At 50.1% G+C, this 12,830-nt stretch overlaps 6 protein-coding genes across 6 annotated transcripts; 4 read left to right on the forward strand and 2 right to left on the reverse strand.

The window, feature by feature from the left end:
* Positions 1-321: 321 nt before the first annotated feature.
* COCSADRAFT_38556 (uncharacterized protein) lies at positions 322-2,191 on the reverse strand. The gene has a single exon (XM_007703454.1). It carries the CDS (start codon positions 2,148-2,150, stop codon positions 510-512), a length of 1,641 nt encoding a protein of 546 aa, XP_007701644.1. The 5' UTR covers positions 2,151-2,191; the 3' UTR covers positions 322-509.
* A 992-nt stretch (positions 2,192-3,183) lies between these two features.
* COCSADRAFT_201285 (uncharacterized protein) lies at positions 3,184-4,816 on the forward strand. The gene is made up of 2 exons (XM_007703807.1): positions 3,184-4,276; positions 4,326-4,816. Exons 1-2 carry the CDS (start codon positions 3,224-3,226, stop codon positions 4,626-4,628), a joined length of 1,356 nt encoding a protein of 451 aa, XP_007701997.1. The 5' UTR covers positions 3,184-3,223; the 3' UTR covers positions 4,629-4,816.
* A 315-nt stretch (positions 4,817-5,131) lies between these two features.
* COCSADRAFT_38559 (uncharacterized protein) lies at positions 5,132-5,901 on the forward strand. Its single transcript, XM_007703455.1, has one exon. It carries the CDS (start codon positions 5,331-5,333, stop codon positions 5,649-5,651), a length of 321 nt encoding a protein of 106 aa, XP_007701645.1. The 5' UTR covers positions 5,132-5,330; the 3' UTR covers positions 5,652-5,901.
* Positions 5,902-6,410: 509 nt separating this feature from the next.
* Positions 6,411-7,838, forward strand: COCSADRAFT_173120 (uncharacterized protein; the record flags this gene model as incomplete). Its single annotated transcript, XM_007703808.1, has 2 exons — positions 6,411-6,564; positions 6,628-7,838. 2 exons carry the CDS (start codon positions 6,411-6,413, stop codon positions 7,836-7,838), a joined length of 1,365 nt encoding a protein of 454 aa, XP_007701998.1.
* Positions 7,839-7,934: 96 nt separating this feature from the next.
* Positions 7,935-9,629, reverse strand: COCSADRAFT_223369 (uncharacterized protein). The gene has a single exon (XM_007703809.1). The coding sequence runs from the start codon at positions 9,474-9,476 to the stop codon at positions 8,031-8,033; it is 1,446 nt and encodes a 481-aa protein (XP_007701999.1). The 5' UTR covers positions 9,477-9,629; the 3' UTR covers positions 7,935-8,030.
* A 996-nt stretch (positions 9,630-10,625) lies between these two features.
* COCSADRAFT_162254 (uncharacterized protein) lies at positions 10,626-12,726 on the forward strand (the record flags this gene model as incomplete). The annotated part of the gene is made up of 6 exons (XM_007703810.1): positions 10,626-10,665; positions 10,774-10,937; positions 10,990-11,445; positions 11,510-11,945; positions 11,994-12,380; positions 12,434-12,726. 6 exons carry the CDS (start codon positions 10,626-10,628, stop codon positions 12,724-12,726), a joined length of 1,776 nt encoding a protein of 591 aa, XP_007702000.1.
* Positions 12,727-12,830: the final 104 nt, after the last annotated feature.

Consider the following 12,830-nt stretch of genomic DNA (forward strand, 5'->3'; position numbering starts at 1 on the left):
AGCCGCGTGGCAGCTCTTGCGCCACCCCCATCCACACACACAACACGATGACTTGCGCATCTTCGATTCCCCCGCCGCATACCCAAACTTGCGTCCTGTGCACGATCCGATTTGTGCTTTTAGGAATAGCGCTGACGCGGATATTAGCATGAGTTTACTGGTGCTATATGCATCGGGGCTCGGACCTCGTGGTTACTCAAGACATGCCAATTGAGCACCGTGTCTGTGCCGAATTCCGCATAATTGACCGCGTTTAGGATCGCGATAAATTGAACTCATGATGGTGCAATTGACTGGGTCTGGGTTTTTTTTCTTCACAATCAGGATTTTTCGGACGAAAATGTAAGCTCACAAACTATCACGGGAGAAGTGAAGGAACTGATAATCGATCATGAAAACAGCTATCGCGATCGGATGGAAGGCAGATGACATCGTCAACGCCATCACTAAGCAATTACCTCGGTAGTTGAGAGCCCGACGCCTGTTGCAACTCATTCATCTCCCTCTTTCTACTGCTTTTCTGCGGATTTGCTGGCGGATTTGGTAATCTTAACGTACTTTCCAGTGTCGGGAAACGTCTTCTTCGGACTGGCTACAGAGCCAGGATCTTTCTCCCACCAAGATGTAGAGGCAGCAATACCTCGCCGCCAGTATCGCACCTTTGCATCACCATCAATGCTGATGTAGTACTCATCTCCTGCATCATTCAAGAAGACTCCATACATCCCACCATCAACGTACCCAGTCACAACACCGGCAGGTCGTCTGAATATCTCTTTGGCGTTACTCTCAGTATTGTAAACGATTTTGGTTCCCTCTGAGATGTCGAGATACAGCGTAGGCTCTTGATCCATCCAACCAATATCTTGAATGGAGACCATTCGACTGTCCGTGCCGCAGGATTCGTCAATCTGAAAGTGTTGTAACATTTTACCGTCAGGCCCATTGAGGACATCCCACACATAAGCATCTTTGCCAGCGCAAAAAGCAAGTTGAGTCTTATGAGGATGCCACTGGAGAGATCTGCACCAGTCCGATAGCTTTACTGGAAATGTGGCGCGCTTCTTTCCATCAGGTACATCATATAACTGAACGACCCGACCACATTTGGAGCTCCAGGCAATGAAACGTGAGTCTGAAGAGAATGCACCTGCCCAGCTTTGTTCTTTTGAGCATCCGGCAGCCCACTCAAGCTCTCCAGTAAGGACAGAGTACATGCGTAAACTACCATCCCAGGATACAGATGCAATGTGGGCGCTGTCCGGACTGATAGCAGACCACATGATGGCATCAGTGTGTCCTGCAAGACGATGGAGTTCGATGCCTTCATCCAGATCGTAGACGACCACCTGTGGTAGCTCCTCTGGCTCACGAGAACCTTGCTGAGTTGGATTGTTGTTTAAATGGTACAAAAACAACCTGCCATCATTACTCATAGACACCGAACCAAAGCCTCCAAGTTGTGCGTCATCAAAAATGGTATTGTGTCGCGTGCGATAGTCTGTGGCAACTTGATTCAGCGCCTCCGCAAACATGGTGTGTAGTGTGGAAGTATGGATAAAGTTTTGGGTCCATTCATGGCGCTTTTCCAGTTCTGGAGCAATCGCATTGATTGCTTTTGTGGCAAGAGCGTTAGCGTCGATCCCTTCTTCTTTGTCAAGAATCCGCCCGTGTTGGTCCAAATCCCAGAGAATTAGTTGGTTGGATGCTGATGCCTTGTTTCGTCCTGTGGTCGAGACGCTTACAAGGGTATAGCCAGCAGGGCGTGCAGCATATTTGTTGAGAGTCTGGTCAGCAATCCCAGAGTGTGTCTTAGTATTTACCGAAGGTCGAAAGTAGACTTTTCCAGTTCCCTCGAGGGTCTCTCGTAGCTCTTGAGATGCAATGTCATACACTAATATTTTCTCTGCGGATGTGCTGATGGCCAGCAACTTTTTATCGGAGGTGATGGTTGTACAATAGAATGCGTAGCTACCCTTATCGCTTTCATTTAGATGAACACTGAAGTCAAGAACATTGTCCGCTTGCGTCCATTCTTTCGGATGACAGGCGGCCAACTGAGCCGCTCCACCAGCATTCTCGAAGTCATGTACTGCTCCAAGCGGGAAAAGATAGCCTTTCAAAAATGTCTCGCGTGAAATGAAGGCCATGGCTCTGGATAGCGCTGTTTCTGGTTACGTAGAAGATGAGGTTGATGGTTTTGAACAAGATGGTTGCCTAGTCATGGAGAAGACTGATCACGTTGTGGTACTTAGGCCAGTGCCAATCAGCATCTCTTTCACAACACAAAGCTAAGCACTCGACTGTCCAAGCAAACAAAGCTACCAATATAGCTTTTTCAGCATGCAAATAGGCACAAGAAAATTGGCAAAGAAAGCAAATTGCTATAGAATCAATAGACTATATATGAGCTGAAACGAAACGTCAATCCCACCTATGCCGTGCGCCCGTCAATACCCCGCTGATCCGAAAGGACAGAAGAGAAGAGGATGCAATGGCAGGGCAAAGACGCCAGATAGGCTCACAGCATTGCAAATACGGGTCAGCAGCAGTTGCAAAGCAAATGGTAGACACCGGACCGCAAAACCTTATTCTTGGGTGATGCCTTTGTTCAGCAGCTAATCATCTAAAGATGGAGGGAAAACCCGAGCTGCTGAACCCACACACGAAGTCCGAGGACTACGAGTGTGTAACGCCCGACGTTGACTACAAGATAGAACTGTGTAGGTATTAGTGGCGGCTGCAGTGCGATGGTGGCGCGATGATGAGCGTGCCACGCGGGCACGCGTCGCTGGCCGAACTATATGAAGGGTTCACAGTGCAGAGAGAACGCGTGTAACATGAGCACCATCGCGGAAACATGTACGATGGCCTTGCTCATGAGCCGTAAGATTTGCTGTTGGTGTCGTGAATAAGGAGAAGAGCAAGGAGGTCTCCCGCTCATGGTTAGGGTGGCTGGTTGTCTTGGCATGCAAAGACCAGGATCTATCGGAACAGGGTGCGAATCTATTGTGAGCCAGGAAAGGCAGCAATGCCAAAGATAAGACTTCAATAGATGATTCCTAGTGCAATTAGAAACTGTCAACTTGAGCATATTTGGAAAATGTTAGGTGATGCGATCAGGCTGCATGTTCTGAACGCGCATCCAGGCACCTGGCGGCGAGGACTTCATTAACGAGGTACACCAGGACAAAGTCACATTGTATCCCCCGTCTCCATCATCATGGCCCCATCGAGAGGTTGCGCTATTTCCTACGCGCAGAGGATTTTCTCGGGATATGTCATCCGCCCTCATCGGAACTTCTTTTCGCTCTCAGTGGACAGAGCGTCGCGCAATCCTATCAGCCAGACACGTCTTTTCCGTCTGTCGCACCACAGGCTAAGCAGCTTCCAACAATGCTCCTACTTGACCTTTACAGACACTCTCGCCGACCCTGCCAATAAGCTGCAAAGCTATGTCTCCACCAGTAGCGACCCCTACTGCAATCTGTCCATCGAGGACCATATCCTACGCAAAAGCCCGCCAGACAGCACTATTCTCTTCCTCTATGTGAACCGACCCTGCATCGTCATCGGGCGCAACCAGAACCCATGGTCCGAGGTCAATCTAGGCATCCTAGATGCTGCTCGTGGGACACATGACCCCAAGGATACCGAGCCCCCAGGCATTGGCACCGTCGATCTTGTGCGCCGCCGTTCGGGAGGAGGCACTGTTTTCCACGATGAGGGAAATCTCAATTGGAGCATAACGTGCCCACGCGCCGACTTCACACGCGATAAGCATGCCGAAATGGTTGTTCGTGCGCTACGAAAGCTGGGTGTTCAACGCGCCAGGGTCAATGAGCGTCACGATATCGTTCTCGATCAAGGCCAAGGCAACGATGGGCAACCTTTTGATCCCGAAGACACCCATCGCACGCCTTATACCATACAGAATAGAGCTCTCCCTCGTCCCCTCAAGGTCTCTGGCTCGGCGTACAAACTCACACGACAGCGCGCCCTCCATCACGCGACCACCCTGCTGAGCTCCCCGAATCTACACATCATACCACACTACCTCCGCTCTCCAGCTAAGAGTGTCATTCGCGCTCAAGGTGTGGAGAGTGTCAGCTCGCCTGTTTCAAATATTGGTTTAGACGTCAAGACGTTTCAGCTCCGCCTGCAAGAAGAGTTTTCTCTCATGTATGCCGGACTGGGGCCACCGAGCACAATACAGACCGTTGGGGATGAGTTTCTAGATATTCCAGATATCCGCAAGGGTTACAACGAGCTCCAGGTATGTTAGAAGTCTTGTGGTTCATCGTTCTCAGTGCTAATAGCCGTAGTCCGAAGAGTGGATGTGGTCACAAACCCCAGCGTTTAGTCTCATACTTGACCCTAAAGACGATATCGGCGTTGAAATCAAGGTGCATCACGGCGTGATCAAGAGCCTGGATTTTCCAAACTCTAGCCTCTCCCATGAGAATCGGTCAGCCCTTGACACTGCGCTCGTTGGCTTAGAGTTACACAAGATTCAAGACTGGACAGCATTCCTGCAGAAGTGTATTCATTCATGGGATAATGAATTGGCGACGATAGCCAGGCGACTGGACGAGCTCCTGCCAATCCCTCGAATGTTCAAGCAATGAGCAGTGGTATTACAAATCTGTATAACAGATTCAGTCTGTTCTTACCTTACAAACTTGGGACGAGAAGATGATTGCCTTGCCACAGCTAAATACATCACTGGGGCTACTCTGTACATGAGAAGAGAATATGTAATGTACTATACTTCGATCGCTGCCGCCTAGGCCAGAAGCCTTCCAGGTCAACCCCCTTTTCTTCGTTGATCATGTGATCAGACTATTGAAAATGAAGCTAGCTGAATACCCATCTCAATTTCAGTATTAAGGGTGAATAGACTCACGGGCTACTGCCCTGAAGCTTCTGTCGTGACGCCCTGATGTGCCCACGGAACCAAAAGCTTATTTAGCGACGCGTCCCATTGGAGCGCAAAGCGAGCACGAGCTTACCAAACGACAAACAGTAAGTTGATAAGGAACACACGGAAGTACCATTGCAGGTTCACTAGAAAAGAAGGACCAGCAAACTACAAGCGGTGATTCACTGATAATCTTGACTTACACTGTACATTGACGCGCTTACTCACGCATTCTTACTGAACATAACCAGACCTTACCACATGACCCTTTCTCTATAACGGTTCGGCACCAAAACTCGACGGTGGTTGTATTCAAATTCGAAATCCGTCCGAATTCATACCTAGAAACACTGAGCCACCGCACAAACACAACACAATGGTACACTCATGCAGCTCTTCCTTTTCCACAATGCCATCTATGAGGACATCTTCTGAGGTGTCCCACGAAGATGGCGTGGATCACTTCGCCGACTTTGATGGCACTCATACCCCCCAAGAAGATGGAGAAAGTTGTGAGAGTTTCGAAGATGGACCCTCGTACACTACATCGGAGAATGAGAACAGTCACTGTGACCAGCAAGTGAACCAGAGTGAGCGGCAACATCAAGATGGAAACAGGATCAGTGATCAACGGAATTGGATAAGGAGAATATGGGTGTGGCTGAAGAAGATTACCGACACATTCTTGGCGCGCACATTTCGTCTGGTACTCCACCATGGAGGTGGCTGATGGTTCAGGGGGCCGGAGCCAGTCTTGGGAGCAGGGTGATTGGGAATATCCTAATCGATCTTTGAACAAGTCAGAACGACCTTGGTGCCGAAAAGATATCAAGACCCTTGGGAAATTGGACAAATGACAACGCAGCAACAGTGAGATGAGAATGACGACATGAGGCTGATTGTGCCAAGCCTGCGGAGCGGTCTCTTTCGCTTTTAGAAACAAAACTTATGAGATGAGTTCCGCTGCAGATTGTCGATATTCAGGGTGCAGAGGTTTATACGGATTGTAGCTAGCCTGAATCTTGATCATTGGCCCATCGTACAGCCTCCCTCGCTAGTTTGTGTTTCGGCCTTCAGCCCCACAACCAACCGCAACTGCACCGCCTCCCTTCGTCTAGACCGGTGAACACACTGCGTCCGAGGTGGGAATCCAGGCATGCACGCATTCATTCCCTACATGCGTAAACTCACCAATCATGGTCGTGTCGAGTCCTCGGTGGCGAATGTTTTGAAACACGGGCCCCCCGAACAACAGATGTCAGCGGGCCTTCACCGTGTTTCAGGTGAACTTCACGCCTCTGACAGCACGAATTGGTCTATAATTCTGGTTGCCTGCGGCAAACAGCTGCAGGCTAATATATGAATGACGATGCAGGTCTTTTTTTTTCTACCGCGGCAGATGATTTCCTAATGTGTTTTTCTTTCTGCTTCGCGCATCAGCATACTTATCTCGCTTTTTGACTTTTTTTTTCTTTTCATCTGTAGCATAATGAATGGTTACAGGGACCTCAGCGCTGGCTCGCAATACATGTACAATATGACGAATGGTCTTGAAGAGGATTCATTCGAGGGTGTGCAGCCTAGATGGCCGCAACTGCAAAATCAACAGCTGCAGTTTCGTGGCTACGACCAAGGCTCTACAGGTATACTATACGCGATAACCGCTCCAGCGTGTCCGTATCCAATGAGGCTAACAACATGTATAGGTTGCCATGGTCAGCACAATAGCCGTTGGTCGAACACAGATATCCCACCCCAGTCTTTTCCTCATGCGCAGCACCTCTCCACCTCAAGTTTCTCTTCAGCAGGTTCAAGCTTACGATCGTCACAAACAAGCGGATTCTCAGACCTTTCCTTCCGAGATTCAGTATCGTCATCCTCCTCATGGTCCCGCACATCTGGCATGGGTCAGGACCAACACGTCCTACAGACCGAGTATCTGCTAAGTCACGGTCCATCAGCCCAGCCCCCTTACTTCTCAAGCCCCATAGAAGAAACTAGCTCTATCACATCAAAGCGCCGACCATCGAGGAAGCCCCTCGTGCAAGAAAAAGACTACTTCAAAACCTGCGTCTCCGCCCACAAACAATCCCGAACCTGTACCAAATCCCACAAGTACTTCTGCACAAGCTGCAAGAAACCCTTTGTCGAGAAGGCAGACTGGAAACGCCATGAAGAAACCTACCAAGAACGCCCAGAAATGTTCGAATGCGATCTCTGTCCCGCAATCTACTTTCTGGAAAAAGACTTTACCGCACACCACGTGCAATCGCACCGCTGCGCCCCCTGCAGCGGCACCACAAAATGGAACAAGAAAACGCACATGCTCTCCGCACGGAAAGAGCGAATGACGCGAACGGGATGGGGCTGCGGCTTCTGCTGCCACTTCAGCTCCGACTGGACCGAACGCTGCAACCACCTCGCGCAGCACATGGAGAAGCAAGGCCTCACAGAGTCCGACTGGATCCACAGCAATGTCATCCATTCCTTGCTCCAGCGCCCCGTCATCTTCTACGAGTGGAGAAGGATAGTCCAGGGAATGCAATTGCACACTGTGCTTTGCTCGTGGAACCAGCATTCGACGGGGCGTGTGGAGGGGTATCCCGAGAGCAATCCCGTGCCGCAGCTGCAAGACTATCTTGAGTATTTTACGCCGGATCAGGATCCTGTTGCGCTGGCGCAGCTGGCGTATAGGAAGATGATTAGGCATTCTGAGGCGCCGAGGTCGAGGACGGCTGCGCCGCTGCCACCGCCACCGCAGCAGCAGCAGCAGGTGTCTGCGAGAGAGCGGCGGGGACAGACGCTGCAGGATCTCACACGCGACACGGATCTGTGGACGCAATTTATTAATTCGGTGGTTGACGACGATGCCATGCCGCAGGGCGTGTGTCCGCTGGATGATTTCTATGATGCTTGAATTTCGCTTTAATGTTTAAAACCGTAATGAATAAACTCCTGAAAAGGGAGTTTGAAAACGAAAAATCACAGTTGTAGTAGTAAGAAAACACAGTTTTCGGAAGCGGGTTTGCGGATTACATTTCTAACGAATCCGAAATGAGGGGTTATGAATAACACTTCGAGAGACGTTACTATCACGACAACAACATCGTCACCATCCTTCCAACTCCTGCACTTTGGTCTCCAAACTGGGTGGCTGGACGGGCATACCCTTCTTCAGCGCTCCCACCAGCGGATCCTTGCTCGTGAACTCCTGTATCTTCTCGTCGGTACTGACATCTGTCTTGACGCGCTGGTACGCCATCCTCGACGGCATATCAATCGCGCTTAGAAACTTCTCTCTTCTGGCGTCCGACCATGCCTTCAGTAGTCTCTCTTCGTTAAGTGCTCTGTCGCCCATGATATGAATCAAGACTTCAGCAAGAGACGAAGCGTCTGCCATGCCGGACGCAAGACCGAGGCCAGCGTAAGGATTCGTTAGATGCGCAGCGTCACCTACGAGGCAAGTGTGAGAGGATGCGTGGTAAAGTGACTCGACGAGCCGCTGTTGCGCTTTGTATGGTGCTATCCGGGTGATTTCGTAGTCGATGGCTCCTTCGCTGTTCCTGCCTCTGTTCGGAAGCATGAGACGAAGCTTTTCGTCTATCTCTTTCTTGATCTCTTCTTCTGTAGTATTCAGAGGCACACCATAGGATACACGCCATAGAGGTGGCTTAGAGTCTGTTGCATGACTGATCCGCCCAATGAGGCCATAGCTCTGGGGATCGATGATGAAATTGGCATCGTAGAACCCGTGGCTGTGGAAGTCAAAGTACAGATCTGTGGCTACGAGTTGGGCCGCGAGCGTCTCGCCTTCTAACTTGATACCGAGCTCTTTTCGGATGGTAGAGTGGGCTCCAGATGCGTCGATGAGATATGCTGCTTCTATCCATTCAATCCCAAGGCGCGAAGAGGTAGGCGTAGGCGTCGTCTTGACATCAACGCTGTCCGGTGATGGTCTTAATCCAGTGACACTGACCCCAAGTCGAATTTCTGCCTTTTGATCCAAGGCAGCTAATCTTTTCATGAGTACTTGCTGAAACTTGCCCTGGGGCAATAATAGCTGTCCCTTCCCCTTCATCCCCTCCCCTGAGTTGTCAAACGTCTTTTCAGCAATGATCTTGCTTCCGTATTGCAGACTATTTCGAAAGCACAATCCCGAGCTCAAACTTCCAATCTTGACTAATTCAGGCAGTAATCCTTCTACTTTTGAGAATATGGGGTAAGTCGGCGGTTGATGAGCCATTGCTCGTGTAGAGCTGGGGTCAGGTTGCTCGGGTTCGATGACGATGACTTTGTTAGGGACATCCGACTGAGCTAGAAGAAGAGCAAGAAAAAGACCAACACAACCACCCCCAGCTATCACGATTGGAAGGTTTTTCGATATTTTGCCATTCATGTGGGACGATCCGTTCGTGCGGGATGTACCGTTGGTGTGAGATGTTCCATTGGCGTGGGGTGTGCCGTTGATGTTGGAAGTACCGTTGGTGTGGGTAGTTCCATTGCTGCCGCCAGGGTTAAGCGTAAAGTAGCTTGCAGCAGTGTTAGTAGTTGCCATTCTCTCCGAAACCTATGAATATCTTCTGTATTCCAGTATTCCTCACGTATATTGTACCGATTTCGATCAGTGGATAAATAAAACAAGATTAGAAAGATGGTAGCAGCAAGGCGATATAATCTCTGCCAAGGCTCACGCCTACGGCACCGTCGCGATATAAATTGCATATGTACTTGCGATCGCGCATTCGGAGAAAGCATTGACGGACTAGGTGGGTGTGGTGTTGTCATGTTGGTACCTGCGGAGCGGCCCCAACGCGGGGAACCGAGCACGGTTGCGAGAGCCTCAGGGTTCAACTAGCATTATATGTCCCGAGGAAGAAGAGATGCTTCTGAAAAAGAAAACAAGACCATGCAGTTGTACTGTTGGGAAAGCATGGTTATATTGTGTGATAGCTGGGTTGAGTGCGAATATTCTCTTTCCTGGAGCCTAGGGTTTGTTCTTTTGTGGGCTGTCCAATGTCAAGAGACATTCAGAGTGGAAAGTTCCAATGTTGAATCTGATATAGTGGACATTCTAATGTATTTTTCGATTCAAAACATGCCTATGAGGTTTTTGTATCTCGTTTTTGAATGATCATTCTTGGTAGTAGCCCTATCCGGAGGACACGGAAGGCAAACGAAGCATAGATGATGGTGGCTGCTGAGTAAAAGAGAGGCTTATAGTATTTCATTTTCTGATGCGGCTTGACAGAAGATGAATTGGTGAAATGTGAGCTTTCTTAAGGTAGGGGTTGGATGCCGTTTTGGTCTCCTTCGAACTCGTCGCGTGTACGTTGTCGTTAGTCACTAGTAGGCTTGATATCGGGTAAACGGCAAGCTGCAGGAGATGTGAAAGCACAATGACGTTGCTTGCTTGCACAAAGATAATACTCTGGTATTGTGAGCTTCAAGCAGGAGAGGGTGGACAGGCGTGTGCTGGGCTGGAGAGGGGAAGGTGCTCAGATGGTCCGCCGAGACAGAGGGGCTGTGGCTAATGAACTGTGGCTCATGACGTGCGCCACGCGGGCCGAAACAAAGCATAGTAGAACGGGACACGAATTGCCAAGTCAAGACAGCCTCGAATACTCCCTGGTAACACGGCTTATCTGTTCTTTTCCAGAAACAAATCTTCTCCATGAGGTAGCGATTGCACAGCACGTCTTTCAGCATGTCTGCGCTAGCCACATCTGAACCGGCACAACAAAGTGGTAGGTGAGGTGGTAGCTTTCGGAGGTGCTGCTCAACTCCGCATCCCCGGTCGCAAGTGGTGGTGGTGGTAAAGCAACATGGAGTAATGGGCTGACAGACAGGCACAGGAACTTTGTCCAAGTCGCAGAAGAAGAAGAACAAGAAGAAATCAAACTCCAATGCGAGCAAGCCAGACGAGACGGCAAAAGCAAATGGCGGCAACGGCAAAGCGGCTCCAGACGATCATGAAGACGATTCCGAGAGTGAAGGGGAGCAGCAGCAACAGCAGACTGTATGCTATACCCCTTGCATGCATGTCTAGGTACTAAGACTGCGAAACACAGAAGCCCGCTGCGCACGCTGCAGACCCGGACGCCGATGATGTAGACGACGAACCACCAGTGTCTCCAATAATACAAACAAACGGTACTCCACACCACAGCATTTCCTCTGCGATTGCTCTAGGACTAGCACGCTCACGCTCGCATCAAGGGCTCTCTCCATCCCCACCGCCCGCCTCCGACACGAGCGCCCGCCTCGATGCGATAGCAAAGGAGCGCGATGCGCTACGCCAAGAAGTCACCGAGCTCAGGAAAAGTCTAGAGGGCATTCAGAGCAAACAGAGTGCAGGCGCAGCTGACGGCTCCCAATGCAACCATGAGGAGGAAATTCGAAGCCTAAGAGAGGAACTGGACGAGGCAAACGAGGGGAAGGAGCACTTTGAGACTCAGTACAAGAACCTGCTGGGCAGGGTAAACACGATCAAGACGAGTCTGGGTGACCGACTGAAGGCTGATGCGGTCGGTGCTCCTCTCTGCTGCTGTGTTGCAGCAAGTATCGTTCTAGGATGCTGACAAGTTGTAGGCTCGTATTGAAGAATTTGAGACGCAAGTCGCGGACCTCGAAGACCAAAACCGGGAATTACAAGAGCACAACAACAGTCTCACAGAAGAGCTTGCAAAGCTACGACAGGAAAAGGAGGCACAAGCGTCAGAGATTGAGACGCTGCGAAGCCGTGCCACTCTGTCACAACAAAACTGGATCAAAGAACGCGATGAACTCATTTCCCGAGAGGCATATGCAAAGGAGGAATTTGAGAATGCAAAGCAGGCCATGCAAGATTGGGAAGTGCTAGCCATGAACGAGCGGTCATTACGTGAGAACCTTGCCGAGAAAGATACAGAGCTACGAGAGCAACTCGAGTCGATCAAGGATGAGTATGAGAAAGCTGCCAGGGACAGGGACACCAACAGTCAGGCTGTAGAAGGCCTACAAAAAGCGCTGCAGGAGGTCCAGAACCGTGAGTACCATCGACACTGTCTTGTTCCTGTTGTCTGACAATCTGCAGTACGGAAAGCCGAGCTCAAAAAGTCTGTTGAGACATACGAATCCCAAATCAACGAACTTCGAAAACAGGTACAAGCTGCAGACGCTGTTGCAGATGCTGCTAAAGTAGCACTTGAATCGACAAAGAAGGACCTTGAGCGAGCACTGCCATTCGAAAAGGAGGTCAAAGAGAAGAACCTACTTATTGGCAAGCTGCGGCACGAAGCTGTCACGCTAAATGAGCACCTCACCAAAGCCTTGCGCATTTTGAAGAAGGGCAGACCAGAGGATAATGTCGATCGCCAGATCATCACCAATTATTTCTTGCATTTCTTGAGCATCGACCGCAGCGATCCCAAGAAGTTTGAGGCGCTGCAGTTAATTTCTGCATTATTGGGGTGGACTGATGGTAAGTCTCCCATGACATTTACTGCTGCGAGCACAATCTAACATGGACTGTAGAGCAAAAGGAACAAGCAGGTCTCGCCCGCCCAGGCACGGCTACCAACTCTGGGGGTCTCCGCCTCCCCTTAGCACCTTTCCGGCGAACACCATCGACGCCGTCACTAAGCTCGGCAGTAGATCCTATGCTCATGGCTAGCAGCTCAAGCAACAAGGAATCATTAGCCGAGCTATGGCAAGACTTCCTTGAGCGGGAAGCCGCCGAGGGCAAGGATGATGCTTCGAGAAGAGGAAGCACTGTGAGTCAGATGACCAGGACAGAGAGCGGGCTCGGCATCAGCGAAAGGAAGTGAATTGCATTTGAGATGCATATACTGATATAGCGCACACTATTTTCGTCTGCAACTTTTTGTGGACGTTGGTATAATAGAGCCCTCGATGCTTGATCACCTTGGAT

The sequence above is a fragment of the Bipolaris sorokiniana genome (assembly GCF_000338995.1).
Source record: "Bipolaris sorokiniana ND90Pr unplaced genomic scaffold COCSAscaffold_10, whole genome shotgun sequence".
Taxonomy (NCBI): Eukaryota; Fungi; Ascomycota; class Dothideomycetes; order Pleosporales; family Pleosporaceae; genus Bipolaris; species Bipolaris sorokiniana.